This window comes from Syngnathus acus, chromosome 12 (assembly GCF_901709675.1).
Source record: "Syngnathus acus chromosome 12, fSynAcu1.2, whole genome shotgun sequence".
NCBI classification, from domain to species: Eukaryota; Metazoa; Chordata; class Actinopteri; order Syngnathiformes; family Syngnathidae; genus Syngnathus; species Syngnathus acus.
The window spans coordinates 6720148-6735856 of NC_051097.1; the positions used below are offsets into that span (position 1 = coordinate 6720148).

The 15709-nt window shown below is 41.4% G+C and overlaps 2 protein-coding genes across 3 annotated transcripts in view; both read left to right on the forward strand.

Annotated features, from left to right (window-relative positions):
* Window positions 1-15709, forward strand: part of LOC119131803 (rab GTPase-activating protein 1) — a 33891-nt gene that overhangs the window by 9346 nt on the left and 8836 nt on the right. For both annotated transcript variants that reach the window (XM_037266523.1, XM_037266524.1), the window contains 6 exons: window positions 70-238; window positions 864-957; window positions 1081-1231; window positions 12231-12344; window positions 14106-14180; window positions 15502-15627. In XM_037266523.1, the coding sequence (XP_037122418.1) occupies window positions 70-238; window positions 864-957; window positions 1081-1231; window positions 12231-12344; window positions 14106-14180; window positions 15502-15627 (729 nt within the window). The remainder of the gene's footprint in view (window positions 1-69; window positions 239-863; window positions 958-1080; window positions 1232-12230; window positions 12345-14105; window positions 14181-15501; window positions 15628-15709) is intronic.
* LOC119131842 (probable G-protein coupled receptor 21) lies at window positions 4687-9455 on the forward strand. Its single transcript, XM_037266608.1, has one exon. The coding sequence runs from the start codon at window positions 5661-5663 to the stop codon at window positions 6876-6878; it is 1218 nt and encodes a 405-aa protein (XP_037122503.1). The 5' UTR covers window positions 4687-5660; the 3' UTR covers window positions 6879-9455.

The window sequence follows — 15709 nt, forward strand, 5'->3', positions numbered from 1 at the left end:
CAAGTAAAAAAAATGCCATTGTTTGCCCTTTTCCCTGATGATTTTCTCCCCCCCTGCATTTTTTCTTAGATGGAACGGAAGGAGCGGAAGAGTCCCTCCACCGACACACTTTACGAGGTGGTGAGTTTGGAAAGTGAGACCGAGAGAGAGAAACGCAAGACCACAGCTAGTCCTGGTATCATTCCCGGCGGGCCCGGTTCCATGGTTCCTTCTCCGCCCGAGGACGACGAAGAGGAAGGTAATCGACATTGTGAGCACATAGACACAAAAAAAGGTCAAGCTGCGATTCGAACCTGGAATCACTGAGTTTGGGTGCTCATCTCTACTTTCGATAGATAACATGTTCATTCTCCATTTCACATACAGCCGATAGGGAAACGGCGGCGCATCATTGGGTTAAAGGTTGCGGCGTTACGCAACGCATCATAACAACGAGTCTTAAGTTGTAGCGAGAACACATTTGTGCACCCTCTGGGTGAAACATCGTGCTCTTGGCAATTTGATCAATTCCAAGAATTGCAGTTAAATACAGCTTGGTCCCTTAAAACACATTCTGTTCTTTTATTGTTTACAGGTTACATTGCGTCAAATTTTAATATGCTAGGAAAGTGAATTTATTTGAGTAGTTTTAATTTAAAAAAAATAAATGTGTATCGAGATTGATCAAACACATTATTAAATAAAATAAATAAATAATAAAATTAATGATAAATAAAAAAATTGCATTTTATGGTTTTTGTTGTTACTCTGCGGTCACAAAAGTAACACGCCGTTAAGGATACCATAGTCATTGATTCATTTCAAGTAAATTGCGTAACAAGTTATGTAAGTTACATACATATGACATGTGCTTTTGTGTCTAGACAATGATGAGCCATTACTCAGCGGTTCTGGTGATGTTTCCAAAGAGTGCGCTGAGAAGATCCTGGAGACTTGGGGAGATTTGTTATCGAAGTGGTAAGGCTTTTGTTGCATTTGTCTTTTTTTTTTTTCTTTCCTACAAAACAACCACTTGCACAATTAATGAATTGCCTTCGACGTTCCCATTAATGACCACTGCTCTTCCACCGTCTTCCCCAGGCATCTGAATTTGTCCGTGCGACCCAGGCAGCTTCCTGCTCTGGTGCGGAGCGGTATTCCCGAGGCACTCCGCGGGGAGGTTTGGCAGCTCTTGTCCGGTTGCCACAACAATGACCACCAGGTAGAGGAGTACCGCACCCTTATCACAAAGGTAAGACAAAATAATCACTAGTGTCTCTTTAAACTTACAGAAGCCATGCATCATGTATTTAGACTTATGGCACATTTTGAGCACAAATACAAGGGTAATAATAATCATAATAATAATAATGCTAATAATGGTAATTTAAAGGAGCCACAAATGTTGTTCTCCACTGCATAGAAGAAAAAAAAAAGGCCCCAGTGGTCTCTGGAGAGTAGTACAGTGTCTCAGGAAAAAAAAAAATCCCAGGATTTTTATTTTGGGAATATTTCCCCATAGTCCAACCATGCAATGTGTCTCCAAAAATTCCCAAGTAAGGTGGTGCAAAAGCCCTTAATTGGGCATTTGTACATTTTGCTTTGAGATGTAAAAAAAAAAAAAAAAAATCAGTAACTTACTCAGACTCAGTCCCTCCCCCCCCCACACACACGACAATATGCCGATGCTGCTTTCAGCTTTGCTGCAACTCTGTCGTCTGCTTATGTAAAGGCAACATCCCGGGGGCACGAGGCTGGTTCCCAGGTGGTGAAAAGATGTTGGTCTTGCCTTTTTCCTCCACTTCCCCCATCCCCCCCACCCACTTCTCACTGCCTGACCACTGTGCCCCCCCCCACCCAATGCCCAAGTCTTTTCCTCTGAATCTCTTCAACTGCACACACTTCCTGTCCAACAACAGTTTATGCAGATCGTTTCTATTAACTTGAAATGCTACGAATGGAATGTTAGCTTTCACTCTCAATGCCATAACAATGATGTGCAGTGCTACTGATGCGATAGCCACCGGACAGAATGTTGGAACGTGTTTTTAAAAGCATTCCACCTTCGGAAAACACGTGCGGCTCGTCCAACAGACACTTTTCGATTTATTTAGTCTACCCAAAGCTTGTCTGGTTAGTCAGAAATAGTATGGAAAGTACGTTCACCGATCGTAAAACCTTTACATTCGAACGCAGGTCATACAATTGAGGATTTGTACAAGATTTTGGAAGCCTCGATGAACATGTTACATAGTAAAATTTCATATTAACAGTCACTTTGCAATTCTTACTGTAATTTACTTCTCATGTAGTTATTATTTAAATATAGGCTCCGCCTCCCCCCTAATTTGTGCATGCCATAGTCATGTTCAAGCTTCTAATTAGTTTTGTGCATATTGTGTGTCCCTTTTGTGTCGAATGGACGTTATGTCCTAGCTAGCAGCTTCGTTGAGCCCTTGACCTGGTCTCAGCTTGTCTGAACATGCTGTTCATGGGCATTTCTGATGAGGCCATTGAAAAAGTGGTCACAATTAAAAATGTAACCTTTTCATCTCCCAATAAAACCCTGACACAAGGCTGCCTGCTACGGAGGAACTCAAAGTACCAGATTATATTTGAACGCTGACTCATTAACATTCCAGCTAGCTACCAAAAAAAAGCTCAACACATTAGGCTATATTGTCGCCATGATTTTGGCAGCGCACTAGCCCAGCCAGTGGAAGATTGTTCGAATGAAGTTGTTAGAAATAGAAAGTTACACTTAAGCTAGTACGTGTAAGGCCAACCTGTTCCAATACTTTTTTGCACGAACAGCGAGAACGCTACGTTGTTCTCGGCAAGACAACAAGACCATTGTGACACTCAAGTTGCCAATACCTAAGGGTACTCGGGAATCAGTGCGCTTGTATTGTTGCCACGTGTTGGGCCACGGGAACGCCGTTTTCCGAGAGGTATCCGAGGTTTGATAAAAACACAAGTTCGATGGATGGTAAAAAAACTGAGGGCCTTTTGTGAACGACCCAAAAAAAAAAATGCATGATGTCAACCGCATGATGATTAGAAAGTTCAAAAGTACCATCTGTTTTTTTTCCCTCGATAGATTTAAAAAAAAAAAAATCATTTGGATTTACTTAATTGGTTGCTCATGGTTAAAATGTGGTAGATCAATATTATTTTTCGGTTTCCCTCAAAAATAAAGAAATGATAATACATTGTAATCGTGTTACTCAAAATGAAGCAGTTTTTTTCAGCGTGGTGTTAATTGTTAAAGCACAATGGAACATTGCGATACGAGTTGAATTCATTCCGTAACCACGCTCGCACCTCAAAACACTCGTTATCTCTAATAATCTTTTCCGATTAAAATAAATGGAAACAAATTAAATCGTTAAATCCCCGCAAAAGACACTTTTTTTTTTTGTTTCTCCATCCAGTCGGTCAGTTGCTCATCGATGCCTGGCGAGGCATGATGGGTAGTTTTAACTCAACTTAGCGCACACGTGCTCAGCCCCGGTGTCAAGATGTCACGCTGGCTCCTCTTCATCATTGTGACTGCACCCCATCCTAATTGCCATTTTGTTCCGAGCATCTCGGACTTGTTTCTCACCTTCCTCCCTTGGATGATGAGCTTTATTCCCTTGCCTCTCCCCGCTATCTTTCCTTCCCTTTTCTCCTCACCGTCATTTATTTTTAGCTCCTCGTGCGATGGGCTGAAGGGGTGCGTGAAGGCAAAGGATTTGCCGGGTGGGGTGTAGAGAGAAAGGTGCGGGCTGGTGCCAATGTTTGGGTCTCCATCACGCGACAGCAAATTGCTCTGCACGAGACAAACTCTGCAGCCTCCGCAAAGTCATTAGAGTGAGGATGTGGATCATCTCGCGTTTGGCTATTAATATCCGATGAGGCGTCTAATTTTAGCGCGGGGTTCTGCCTAATTAGTTGGAATCATAACATCCAGCACCGGTTCATTACGATGTTTAGGAAGAGCTGACCGGTTCTTTCGAGTTTATAATGAACACTTGTCTGCTCGGAGAGAGATGACGCTTTCAAAAATTGTCTTATGCGACATCTGCAATTCTGTTAAATGAATTTATGCTAGCTACAGATTTCATATATTTGTGCCATTTGTTTCTCAGCTTTCAAAACAAAACAAAAGGCATCAATAACACGAGCCAACTGCATGATTTTATTTTCCACATAGCATTGTTGTCATTTTTTTTGTTTTTTTTTTGCTACATTGCGGCTGTATTTACTACCTGCCAAATAGTATTCGGTGCAGCTGATCGATGGACTGAGTGTTTGGTGATTTAGCAAGCCGCGGTGTGTTTCCAGAATATTCAATTGCTTTTCTCTGAACCTGATGAACTCATACAAGAATGATTTTGTCTTTCTTGCGAACAACAGAAAAGTTAAGTCGTGAGGAATTATCCCTCGCGCTATTGTTCACGGTGTTAATTAACACAACCCGAGGCTGTGAAATGTAATCACTCGTGTTGCACTTTCATGACCTGTAGAATTCTCTCGCTCCGGTTCTGTTATCTACATTTTGGGGGAACGAGCACAATCACAATGCCAGTTACAGATACTTCATTTTCCCTCGGCAATAGTTGGCACGGTACTTTGACACGTTGGCAAATCACTTTTTTGTTGACAATTTTTCTGTCATTGTGTGAAATGAAATTTTATACATCAAAACTACTGTGACTGAAGACTCATATTAGGGATTCAAAATCAGTTATTTGGGCACAGTTCAAAGATATCGTCACACACGAAGAGGTAAACATCTCTGTGTTTAACAGTCGCAAGAATAATCTGAATGCTCACATGAGAGCAGAAAAAAAATGGTTGGCGGGGCGGGCCGGAGAAAGTGTGGGATGGAGGCAGCCGCATGTTTCTACTCTTGATGATTGGTTTGAGCCACTTTGAAGGGGCGGGACTTCTGCCACTGCTTCTCCAGCGAGGGAGAGCCAAAGAGAGAGCGAGAGCGACGGTGGGAGGGAGACTGGGAGTAAGAAAGAGACTGTTACTAAAGGAGGATAAATCATCACCAAGAGGAGGAGGAGGAGGAGGAAGAGGGTTCGTCCAGCATCGGTATGCCTGCCCACCTCGTTCCCCCTTCAGATATTGTTGCCGCTCCTCCTTATAGAAATAACAGCTGAGGTGCGGAGGTGTGTTTAAGCGTCCGTGTGTGCGATCAGGCTTTTTCAACATCGCTCATAACACCGCTTGCCTTTCAGCGGTTAACTTTGGCAAAGGACGAGACGGAAACTTGGGGTGGAAAGAGCCGGGGAAATACGGAAGTTTGCCGGCAATGAGAGAGCGTCGTTGATGACCGCTTTGTTTTTTCAGCATGTTACAAAGAAAGATTTTTTTACTGGGAGCTGTTTTTGGGGTTTTGTGGACTACAAAAATATAAGAGGGACTCCTGTCGCTGTCCCATATGCTGCCGACTGGATTATTTCTTCAACAGAGGAAAGCAAGCGACATTTTGCGTTAATTTGCCTCAGAGGGCTTCATCGCCTCCTTTCCATCCCTCTTGCATTTGAAATGAAGTGGCAGATTAACGGAATTGAGACATGGAGCATTTGGTTTAGATTGAAACTACATTGCAGTTAGTTTCAAGGACCTGCCAAAACAGTCCTTGGGTTCAAGCTCGGACCCCGAGAGACGTCCTTCTGCCCGAGATGATGAATTCCTACCTGGATCCACTCAACCAGAGCTCCGCTGACCCGTCAAACTACTCCGCTCCCTTTTGCCTGCTTGAGATAAGCTATTCCAAAATTATCACCACCTGCCTGCTTGAAGTCTCCATTATCCTCCTCCTCACCGTTCTGATTATTTCGGGCAACCTGGTGGTCATTTTTGTTTTCCACTGCGCCCCTTTGCTGAGCCAGCACACCACCAGCGCCTTCATCCAGACCATGGCATACGCCGATTTGCTCGTCGGTGTCAGCTGTCTCTTCCCCTCCTTGTCTTTACTTCATCACCTCCAAGGACTCGACCCCAAACTCACCTGCCAGGTGTTTGGCTACCTGGTGTCTGTTTTGAAGTCTGTCTCCATGGCGTCGTTAGCATGCGTGAGTGTGGACCGCTACATCGCCATCACGCAACCCCTGACCTACGCGGCCATGGTAACGCCGTGTCGAGTGCGTTGCTGCATCGTCCTCATATGGTTGTACTCCGCATTGATCTTCCTCCCGTCATTCCTGGGTTGGGGAAAGCCCGGTTACCACGGCGATGTCGTGGAGTGGTGCGCTGTCGAGTGGAAAACCCAACCGGCCTTCACAACCTTAATCGTCGTCCTTCTCTACGCACCCGCCGCTCTCACCGTCTGCTTCACTTACGTCAACATCTTCAAAATCTGCCGGCAGCACACTCGGGAGATCAGCGAACGGCACGCACGTTACCGACCCCAACCCAATCAAGACCCCGGTTTGATATCTGGATCTCTGGACAAAGACAACGGCGAGCTTGAGCAAAAGCAATCGCCCGGCTTGTTCAAACCTCAGAAACACCAGCATCACTATCAACAACCGACTTACCCGGACAAACGGTACGCCATGGTGCTGTTCCGCATCACCAGCGTCTTCTACATCCTCTGGTTGCCCTACATCATTTACTTTCTGTTGGAGAGCGGCGGAATCTACCACCACTCCGCAGCGTCTTTCCTCACCACTTGGCTGGCCATCAGCAACAGCTTCTGCAACTGTCTCATCTACAGCCTCTCCAACTCCGCCTTCAGGAAGGGCCTCAAGCGACTCTGCTCGTACTGTTTGCAACGAGGCGGCCGCGGCTTCAGCGTCCGGAAACCCAAAAAGGCTTTCATCGGTTCTGTCGAACAGGGATGTGCTGGGACAGCCTACGGATCCGGTCACGGAATCGGCACAACCTGTCACGTGTAGTAGGACAGCCTTGCAATTTGGCATCTGAACCGCTCGGGAAAAAAACGTCTTTTAACGATCCCACGAAGAAATGAAGGGGGTCGTCGTTGTGCCACAGCTGTTTCCTTCGCATTTGGAGGTCACACAGATGTCCTCTGTGATCACGCCACAGCTGGCAGCAGGAGGGAGCCTAGAGTGAAGCGCTGAAGGATAAACTCACCCTGCAAGGTGTCATTCATTCAAGGAAGAGACAGTAGTGAGAGATGGATGCGAATTTAGAGCAGGTCGAACCTTTGGTCGCGTGTATCTAACTTATTTTGTCAGTCCAGATCACAAACATTATAGCGAACTGAGCTTTTATGTCATTTGAAGTTCTTTGAGGTGTTCCTGCCATTCCTCCCGTCCTTAGAATAATCCAATTGTGTGTACATTGTCAATGACTGACAAGCAGTAGAAAAGTAAAATCAGTTTTCTATCAATTTTCTATTGGTTTGGACAAAATATTCAGTCTTGATGAAATTTCAACAAATTTCTAATGAATGACCACGAAAGGCTTTGACTGTTAGCCAAACTGCTGTTTATTTTTGAAATCCCTTTTCTCTTTGCATGTCATGCAGCTTTCAACCCCAATTTTCTCTCCTGTCTTATTCATTTCATCGCACGAATTTATTTGCCGTGCAAAAAAAGAACAAGAGTGGATGTTTTCACACTAAATGTACGCTGATAACTGGTACAGCTTTAATAATCTGGTACATCTTCCGCCTAAGGACGTTGGTCTGATGACACGCTGTGTGTTCCGCCGGAGCTGAAACTTCACGTTCCTAATATGAAAAACTGCCTTGTTGTTAGTTTGATGCAGTATTGTGATGGCTGTAATGTACCTGTGCGTTTGCACAAAACCTTGAGCAAAACTCACAAGAACAAAACAAAGAGACCGTTCTCTCCGGCTTTTGAAAGGAAAGCGACCCCTGAGACTCGCATGTATCCGTGTGCATGCGTGAATTGTATGTTCCCCATCATCATTTGACTTTTCGGAGCTTGCTGGAACTTGACATTCAGAAAGCTGAATAGATCCATTGTACGAGTACAAACCGTGGAAAGATATATAGCTTTATACCTAATGTTGTATACCAAAGACAGATTTTTTTTTTTTTTATTGGTATCCACTATGGGGACTTGTAAATATTTGAGGGGGTTCTACACTTTTGGTGTAGATGGTCAAGACTGTGAAGTTGTTGCCTTGAAAGTGGGATCGCGTTACCTTTACAGACAAGAGGGCTCCGTTTTGTAGACATGTGACTGTTAGACCGAAAAAGACTCGGCTGTCAATTTTCCGTTTGCAAAAAGCAGCCAGCCAAGAAAGGTCCATTTGCTGTACATTGTATTTAGCTTGTCACACTTGCATGGTTTCATTTCATGGTGTTCTTCTCGCTTTTGTCGGTGACTCAGCTCGGGGTATAACTAGAACGCGACCAATGGCTGAACAAGACTGTTAATTAAAGCAACGCGGGGTTTCACCTTGGGTTGCTCGACTCTCTCCCACACGAGGATATTTCAAGTGTTTTTTTTGTGGGTGTACGGTTTTGTAATTATGCGCCATGGTGATAGATTCACGTGATGTCTTACGAAATGCTGTCGTTTGTGAAGCGGTGCCAAATATGATAATCGTTTGTTACTACCTTCTGTCGTCACCTCATTGTCGGTGTAAAGAAACGGCATATTGAATGTGTGTGTTTTATTTCATTGTGAAGACATAAACGAGGCAGAACCGAACTGCGATTTTATTTATTACGAAAGTGCATCTTTCCCTTGGCGGGTTTTATCGAGGCGATCCTACTGTAACATGTTGGTTTTTTTTTTGAATCTTGAAAAGATTGTCAGATTTTAATCTACACAAGTGATCTCAATTTTTTTTTCTTTCAAGAAAATTCAAGGTCAGATGACGGGTGTTGCTGCTGCCAACAAATTTTATGTGCACTACTTTCTGGATTGTTTGTTGGTCAGGAAGCAAGTGGAGTCAATATTTTGTTCATAAATTCCCAATCTGTACATACATACAGCATGACTCCTTGTAAATAAAAGCCTCAAGAGATACTATCATTAAATTATTACATTCAATTCCAGTGCAAATACTTTAAGAGGTTGTGCAACCTTAATCAATTCACTTTGAACCAATTTAACACACATGGAAAGCTGGAGACAGCCATTTTCTTATCTGTCTTCCAATCTCTATTGAGTTTGCTTTGTGCTTATTTTAGAATCTAAATAGGACCCACCAGTACGAAACCAATTGTACACTCATGACCAAGCTTTTGTGAGCAGCTGACTTTTTCGCTCTCGAAAACATACAAGAGTCCAGTCTGACCAAAATAAATCACATCGTCATATCCGGACTGAGTCGTGTTAGTTTGAATCGATAGATGGAGAATGTTGTGATCAAATCAATCAAATGTGTTTTTGCTGAAACCCTTTTGACCAATAGCAAAAGACTTTATGATGCTCTGTAGGTGGCTAACCTACATGTACTGTATCTTGTATTGTAACTTTGTACATGTTGTGCATCAGTGCTGAGAAAATAAATGTCATTTGATCTCTGTGGACCTTTGTTTACTTTTTCTAATCGCAGTAGATGATAAACGTGTTCAAACATTTATGGCCGACGGAATTCTTTTGCGAGATCTTCGAGAATAATAGCTTTCAATCATTTGTTAAATTGCCAGTTTAGATTGTGTCTGAGAAAATGCTCACGCGATGTAAATGGGCTGGAACGCAACGGCACCAGAATGCAAAATGCTGAGTGTGCATTCTGGTAATGAGGCAGCGCGCGTTTATGTGGATGACTGAATATGTAAGATTGAAGCAAGTTGAGTTGGTCCTCGGTGACGCTATTATGGTTAACGTTTGTGATGATGCTTGCGTGTGTGAAGGATTTAAATAATATTTTGGATTGACTACGCAAAGATTAGAACAGAGCAGAGAGGATCAAGTTTTGGAGAGTGAAAGAACGCGATAAGGAAAATTCGTCAGGTTTAAATAATATCCTGCCGTATGTTCTTTCGGCATTTCAACGGGGAGCTGAGAAAGAATAACAGAATGACAAGTCGGCCATTGTGTTAACTCAAACAAAATCAGGGACATAAACAATAGAGGGCTAAATAGTCAACCTTCCCACGGAAGTGCAACTCGGAGCCGCTATTCCCAGCGTTACAGTACGCATACTGCCTCATTTGGCTCAACCCCACTGAGATTTTTTATTCGTCGAAAATCAGGTTACATGTTGTCCTCTTGCTTTAATTATAATCGTGCTGGGAAAATGAAGCTTCATATTTGCTTCATGAATCAGTTGTTGAATTTTTTTCTTTTACTTCTCCAGATGGCACTCTGTTTAACACTGGGCTGAGACTTGCCATTTCTTAAACTCCTTAATAGAAACAGCACCACCTAGTGGAGTACAAAATACAACTGCTTCATGAAACAAATTTGAAGCTTCATTTTCCCATCACTGATACTTAAGCGCAATCCCTTTATAGTTATTCTCCTTCATCCAAGGAAGCAATCGTTTTGACATAGCAGTTTTCTACGAACCTCATGCAACATTTATTACAGCAATTTATTTGTTGGAAATGTGTTTCGGACATTTTATGTCGATAAATGAAAAGTTAATCCATATCATATCGTCATCATCAATTCGAATTATTTTCTTGTGGTGAGACAGAAACAGCTTTGACAACAACCGAGCTCCTGTTTGTTGCATTCTCGTACAATCAAGTTATTTTTTTAGTCATAGGCCCAACCAAAGGCGTTGGCTATACTAATTAGATCAACTTGCTCATGCTCTCAAATTTGGAGGAAAATTGATTGAACATAGTTCTGGAAATAGTTTTACAACTTAAAACACTAGCACCAATTGTAACTGAGGCCAAAAAATTTACTCAGTGTAAATAATCACATTTTATGATGTTCATATTGAACCCCCACCAGTGTAATCCCACTGTGTAATTTCTAAAATACATACATCAAGAAAGCAAACGACTTTTATTGCTCGTCCTCGCACTTAAGTCCACCGCTATAAGACATTGGTTGTGTTTTCACTCTCCTCTCACGCTAGCTTCATACCAAGACAGAAGGGAAGCTAATTGGCCATTATGTCAAAGGTCTTTGTCTGAGCTTTCAGCACTTGCGATAAGAACAGCTAAGTGGTGCTTATATAAATACACAAGCTTATCATTCACTTGTGTGGATCTTTTTCATGGACACACTTCTGGCTGTAAAATGCATCATTATCAAAGATTTGCCTCGGAATGAGCCGATAGATAGACGGAGAGCTTATCGCCTTGGGCTTCAACTGTACAGATGCTTACTGCACTATCATATTAGCAAAGCAGGAATGACAGAATGTGAAGAATTTAGCACAGTATGTAGTGTGCCATATGTTGGACAGACACAGTAAACAACAAACATATTTGGAACCTATCTGTACTCGGTAGCAAACACGGATGCCGGACCGTGATCGCCATTAGCTGATTTTAGTTTTACTATTACTTTCTTCCTGTGTTTCTTTTTTGGATGCAGTTTATTTTCATCTGGCTGTTCTTCCTTTGTGGATGTTGGTGTAGAGATTTTAATGACAAAGGGAAGGAGGGCGCTGTGGTCTTGATGGATATCAGGAACTTGGTAGCTGCAAAAAAAAAAAAATCTTGTCATGTGGGGCCGCCCAAAATCTAGTACAATCATTCAGTTGTTCACAAATTGTGTTTTTTTATTTAAAAAAAACAAAACAAAATCTGAATATTATTCCTGAATGAATAAAATTATAGAGAGCCGTTGAATGCTGCAAAAACACAATAAACTCTTCGTATCATGACCGTATTTTAATATTTTACATTTTATTTTTATCGGTCGTCAGCCAATTGCAGTGGCTAATAAATCATTTTTTTTCCTTTTTAATATCACCCACGCTCATTTGTAGTATTCCTAAAAGACAAGATCTTCAAATAACATCCAACATTCTTATTAAAGCAAATTCCCCAATTAATTATCTTCTTGATGGATTCTTAGTCTTATTTCTTCCTTCTCCCATTATCGACTAATGCGAGGCCATTTTGCCCGTGCGCCAAAACCTTTCAATAAAAGCTTGTACAAATTCCATCTCAGGAGACCAAATAAATGAACAAATGTGTACCTGACATCACCCAAGGTGAGCTCCACCTCAGTGCTATGCAATAAAGCTCCAACACAGATTGCAATCTGCTCTCAAAACAATTTACAGGGGGAAATAAATGGCCACATCATGTGGCGAGTCATTTTCATTTTTCTTCTTTAACAACTGTCTAATCTTTGTTTGCTCTCTTTCCTCCTTTATCTCGCTGCTAGGAATCCCCGCAGGACAGTGCCATCACTCGGGACATTAACAGAACGTTCCCGGCTCATGACTACTTCAAAGACACTGGAGGAGATGGGCAAGACTCCCTGTATAAAATCTGCAAGGTATTTCAAACACTCCTTTTATTATGTTATTATTATGACAACCCCAAAAAATCCTTTTGAGTCTCGCGCCCCTGACTAATAGAGCATGCAAAAAGATTACTGTCACATGAGAGAGTTGTTAGCCAAATTATCCAGTTGTTCCCATTTTATTCGTGTCTTTGAATCAATTATAGGAAAAAAGTTTTAAAACGGTTTTATCTCAATACTGAGTGATGATAAGAGAGATAAAACCCCCTTCTAATTTCAGGCCACTCATTTTGGTGAATCAGCAACAATTTGAGGATTTTTTTTTTTTTTAAATCATTTTGAATGAGCCAGCAAAAAAAAAAAAACATCCAAAAAAAGATAACACGCGCATAACAAAAACAAAAAACTTTTTTTGGTGTGGATGCACATGTCTTCACGGCCTCATGATCACAAACAATGATGGTCTGTGTGCCCCCCCCCTCGAAGGGCTTCCAAATAACCGAGATTACATTTCCTCAGAACACCATATCGAATCAACATTTAAAGCACATGCTCCGCTTTTGACCATCAAATGAGCTTTTTTTTCTCTTTTTTTGCGCTTATTATCGAAACGCTCATTTCAAAGCCGGCGGCTGCAGTTGCTTTTGCTCTCTGATTTTTCCTTTCATTCATTATGGATGTCGAACTGCAGCGAGTGCATCCATCTCCACGCAGTTAACCACCTCCTCAGGTGTGTTTGAATAATTCAGTCCTCCCCCCCTCCCCTCCCTCTTTTTGCTCTGCTCGTGGATTGATCCGCGCTTTGTCACTTCCACTTGACGCATTACTCGCATTTGTAGCTCAGTGGGCCACCTCAACCGTTTGGAACTTTCTACTCGGCAACATCTGCACCATAAACCATCCCCGCCCGGTTTCATTTTCTCCATCACACTGACACATGTTTAGTCGCCACGCGTTTCTAAATGAAGAACTCCATCTGCTCGGATTGCGGTATTTAAACAAGCTTTATCTGAGTGATACGATGTAAACAGCTGGCTTTTCTGTAGATGTTTATTCATTTCTTCCTCTGTTTTATTTACTGCCTTATGGATCTACAGCAGTGGGTGAAATTTTGAGATGCTTTAAAACTCCAGTTAGGAATTTAATGAACATTTTCAGGAAAAAAATACGACAGACGCACAAAATGTCATTTGAAACACCTCCATGGAAGGATTTAGTTTGCTAAATGTCATTTGGAACACCTCTATGGAAGGTTTGCTTTTATTGCTTTTGTGACTTTTTGTTTTTTTTGGGTCGTCTTACTCTCCAAAGAGGGTTGGTTCACAGCTATTAATTTAGTTTGACACATATGAGTCAAGAAAGTGTGAAAATCAAAATAAAATGTGTGATGCACGTCTGCAATTTGACTCAATCACAGGTAGAAGTTTTCGTGAGACATTTAATTTTTGTTTGACACCACTTTTTTTTTTCAGACCGATATCAGCACGAGTACTCAATCCTTGTGTAGTTACCGATACCAAGTACCGATACGACTGTGATACATAAAATGTCTGGGGAAAAAAAAAGCCGGACTTGATGGTTTCCAAACAAGAATGGAATTTGCCAAGCTGATTTGGGGTGTGGGTACATGCTGGACTCGTCTTGCACTCATCCAAGAGGGTGGATGAACTATTAGTCAGCACAATCACAAGACCAGCATACGTTTTTTTTTTAAATTGATAATCTCTTTTTTCAGCCTTTGCATGAACTGTATTGACGTTGGTTTTGTACATGTGTGTTTTGTCCTCCCCCCAGGCTTACTCTGTGTATGATGAAGAGATTGGCTACTGCCAGGGACAATCCTTCTTGGCCGCTGTGCTCCTCTTGCACGTGAGTTTTCATATCAGTCCAGCAAAAACACGTTTTTTCCATCAGACAAACCAAAGTGAAGAGGGGTTCTGTTCTTTAGGTGTGTTTTTTAACGCGCCTTAAATCCTCTTATCAGCTGGCTTCCAGTAAAATAAAAAAAAGTACAACAACTTCAAGCTCAGGGAACAAGTGTTTAGTGTTCTCCTTTGGCATCAGTCTCCGATATCGACTCCCGTGATATTTTGGCGTCACGTAATAACTTCTCGGAAGGTTTACTGGAGGGTGCTACTGTATGTGCAGTGCAGTCATTTGATGGGTCAATAAGTTGACGCAAACATTAGTCACGTGCAAAATCAATGACATCTTATATATCAGATCTCAATATGTCATCCAAATTTCGAGCCACATTTGTTATCTTTAAAGTTAGTTTGACCCCATTTTATGTTTGCAAATGAATTATTATTTTTGCTTTATATTTAATAAAATACAAGCGTCTGGAATTTTTCTTGTTAAATTTATAGTGGATATCCAATGTTGACATTCAACTGATGAAATAAAAAAAAATCAAATGTGGAAAGAAATTAGACCACATTACATAATTTGTTATTTTTTAATTTGATTTATAAGGTGTACAATTAAATTGAAAAACAAACATCTGAAGTATGTTTTGTTTTAATGGCAGAATTAGTTTTTAGGGGATGGGGGAGTCTATCAGCATTGCCATCTTGACTCGGAGGAAATATTTTGCCACTTTTCCTGACAAATATGCCAAAAGGAGGGTCAACAATGTTATTAGCTTTAGGGTGTTTCCACTTGTGCAAACAGCTTATTGTGTTTTTTTTTTTTTTTCCTTCAGCCTCTCAAACTTTTGACTCTTTTCCATTGAATGTTACATAATCAAGCCCATATTGAGATTTCCACTGTTGCATTAGAAATAGAACCACTACAATTTGCTACATCTGATTGAAATTGATTTTATTCTAACAAGAAGAAATAATCACGTTGATGATTACATGGCATTATTGGTAAAAGGTAAAAATATTAATAACTAAATCATAGATATACATTATTTCATGAGTTAAATTGCAAATTCATGCTTTTTCCGTTACTCCTTTAAAAAAACCTCACCAAGTGCCTTCAATTATGGAGATTTACTGAACAGTGCAAAAAAAAAAACTTGCAACGCCAGAATGAAAATATTGTCTTGGCCAACAGTGCCACCCAGCGGTTAAATCACATCACTGCACACTTGCAAATTGCATGAAGATGAGAAATATTGCACTCACATTTTTTAAGTTTGTGTTGAGGATGTGTAGATAAAAGTTTTGACTATGTTGCTCAGATGCCCGAGGAGCAAGCCTTCAGTGTGCTCGTCAAGATCATGTTTGACTACGGACTCAGGGACCTTTTCAAGCAAAATTTTGAAGATCTGCATTGCAAGTTCTTCCAGCTTGAGCGACTCATGCAGGTTTTATATACTTTATACATATATACTTTATATACTTTGTGTGCTCGTACTTGTGTTCACTTGCCGGCTCTTTGTCTTTATA

Excerpts from the sequence above, each read along its gene's own strand:
- LOC119131842 (XM_037266608.1), top strand. The coding sequence starts at position 5,661 with ATGATGAATTCCTACCTGGATCCACTCAACCAGAGCTCCGCTGACCCG.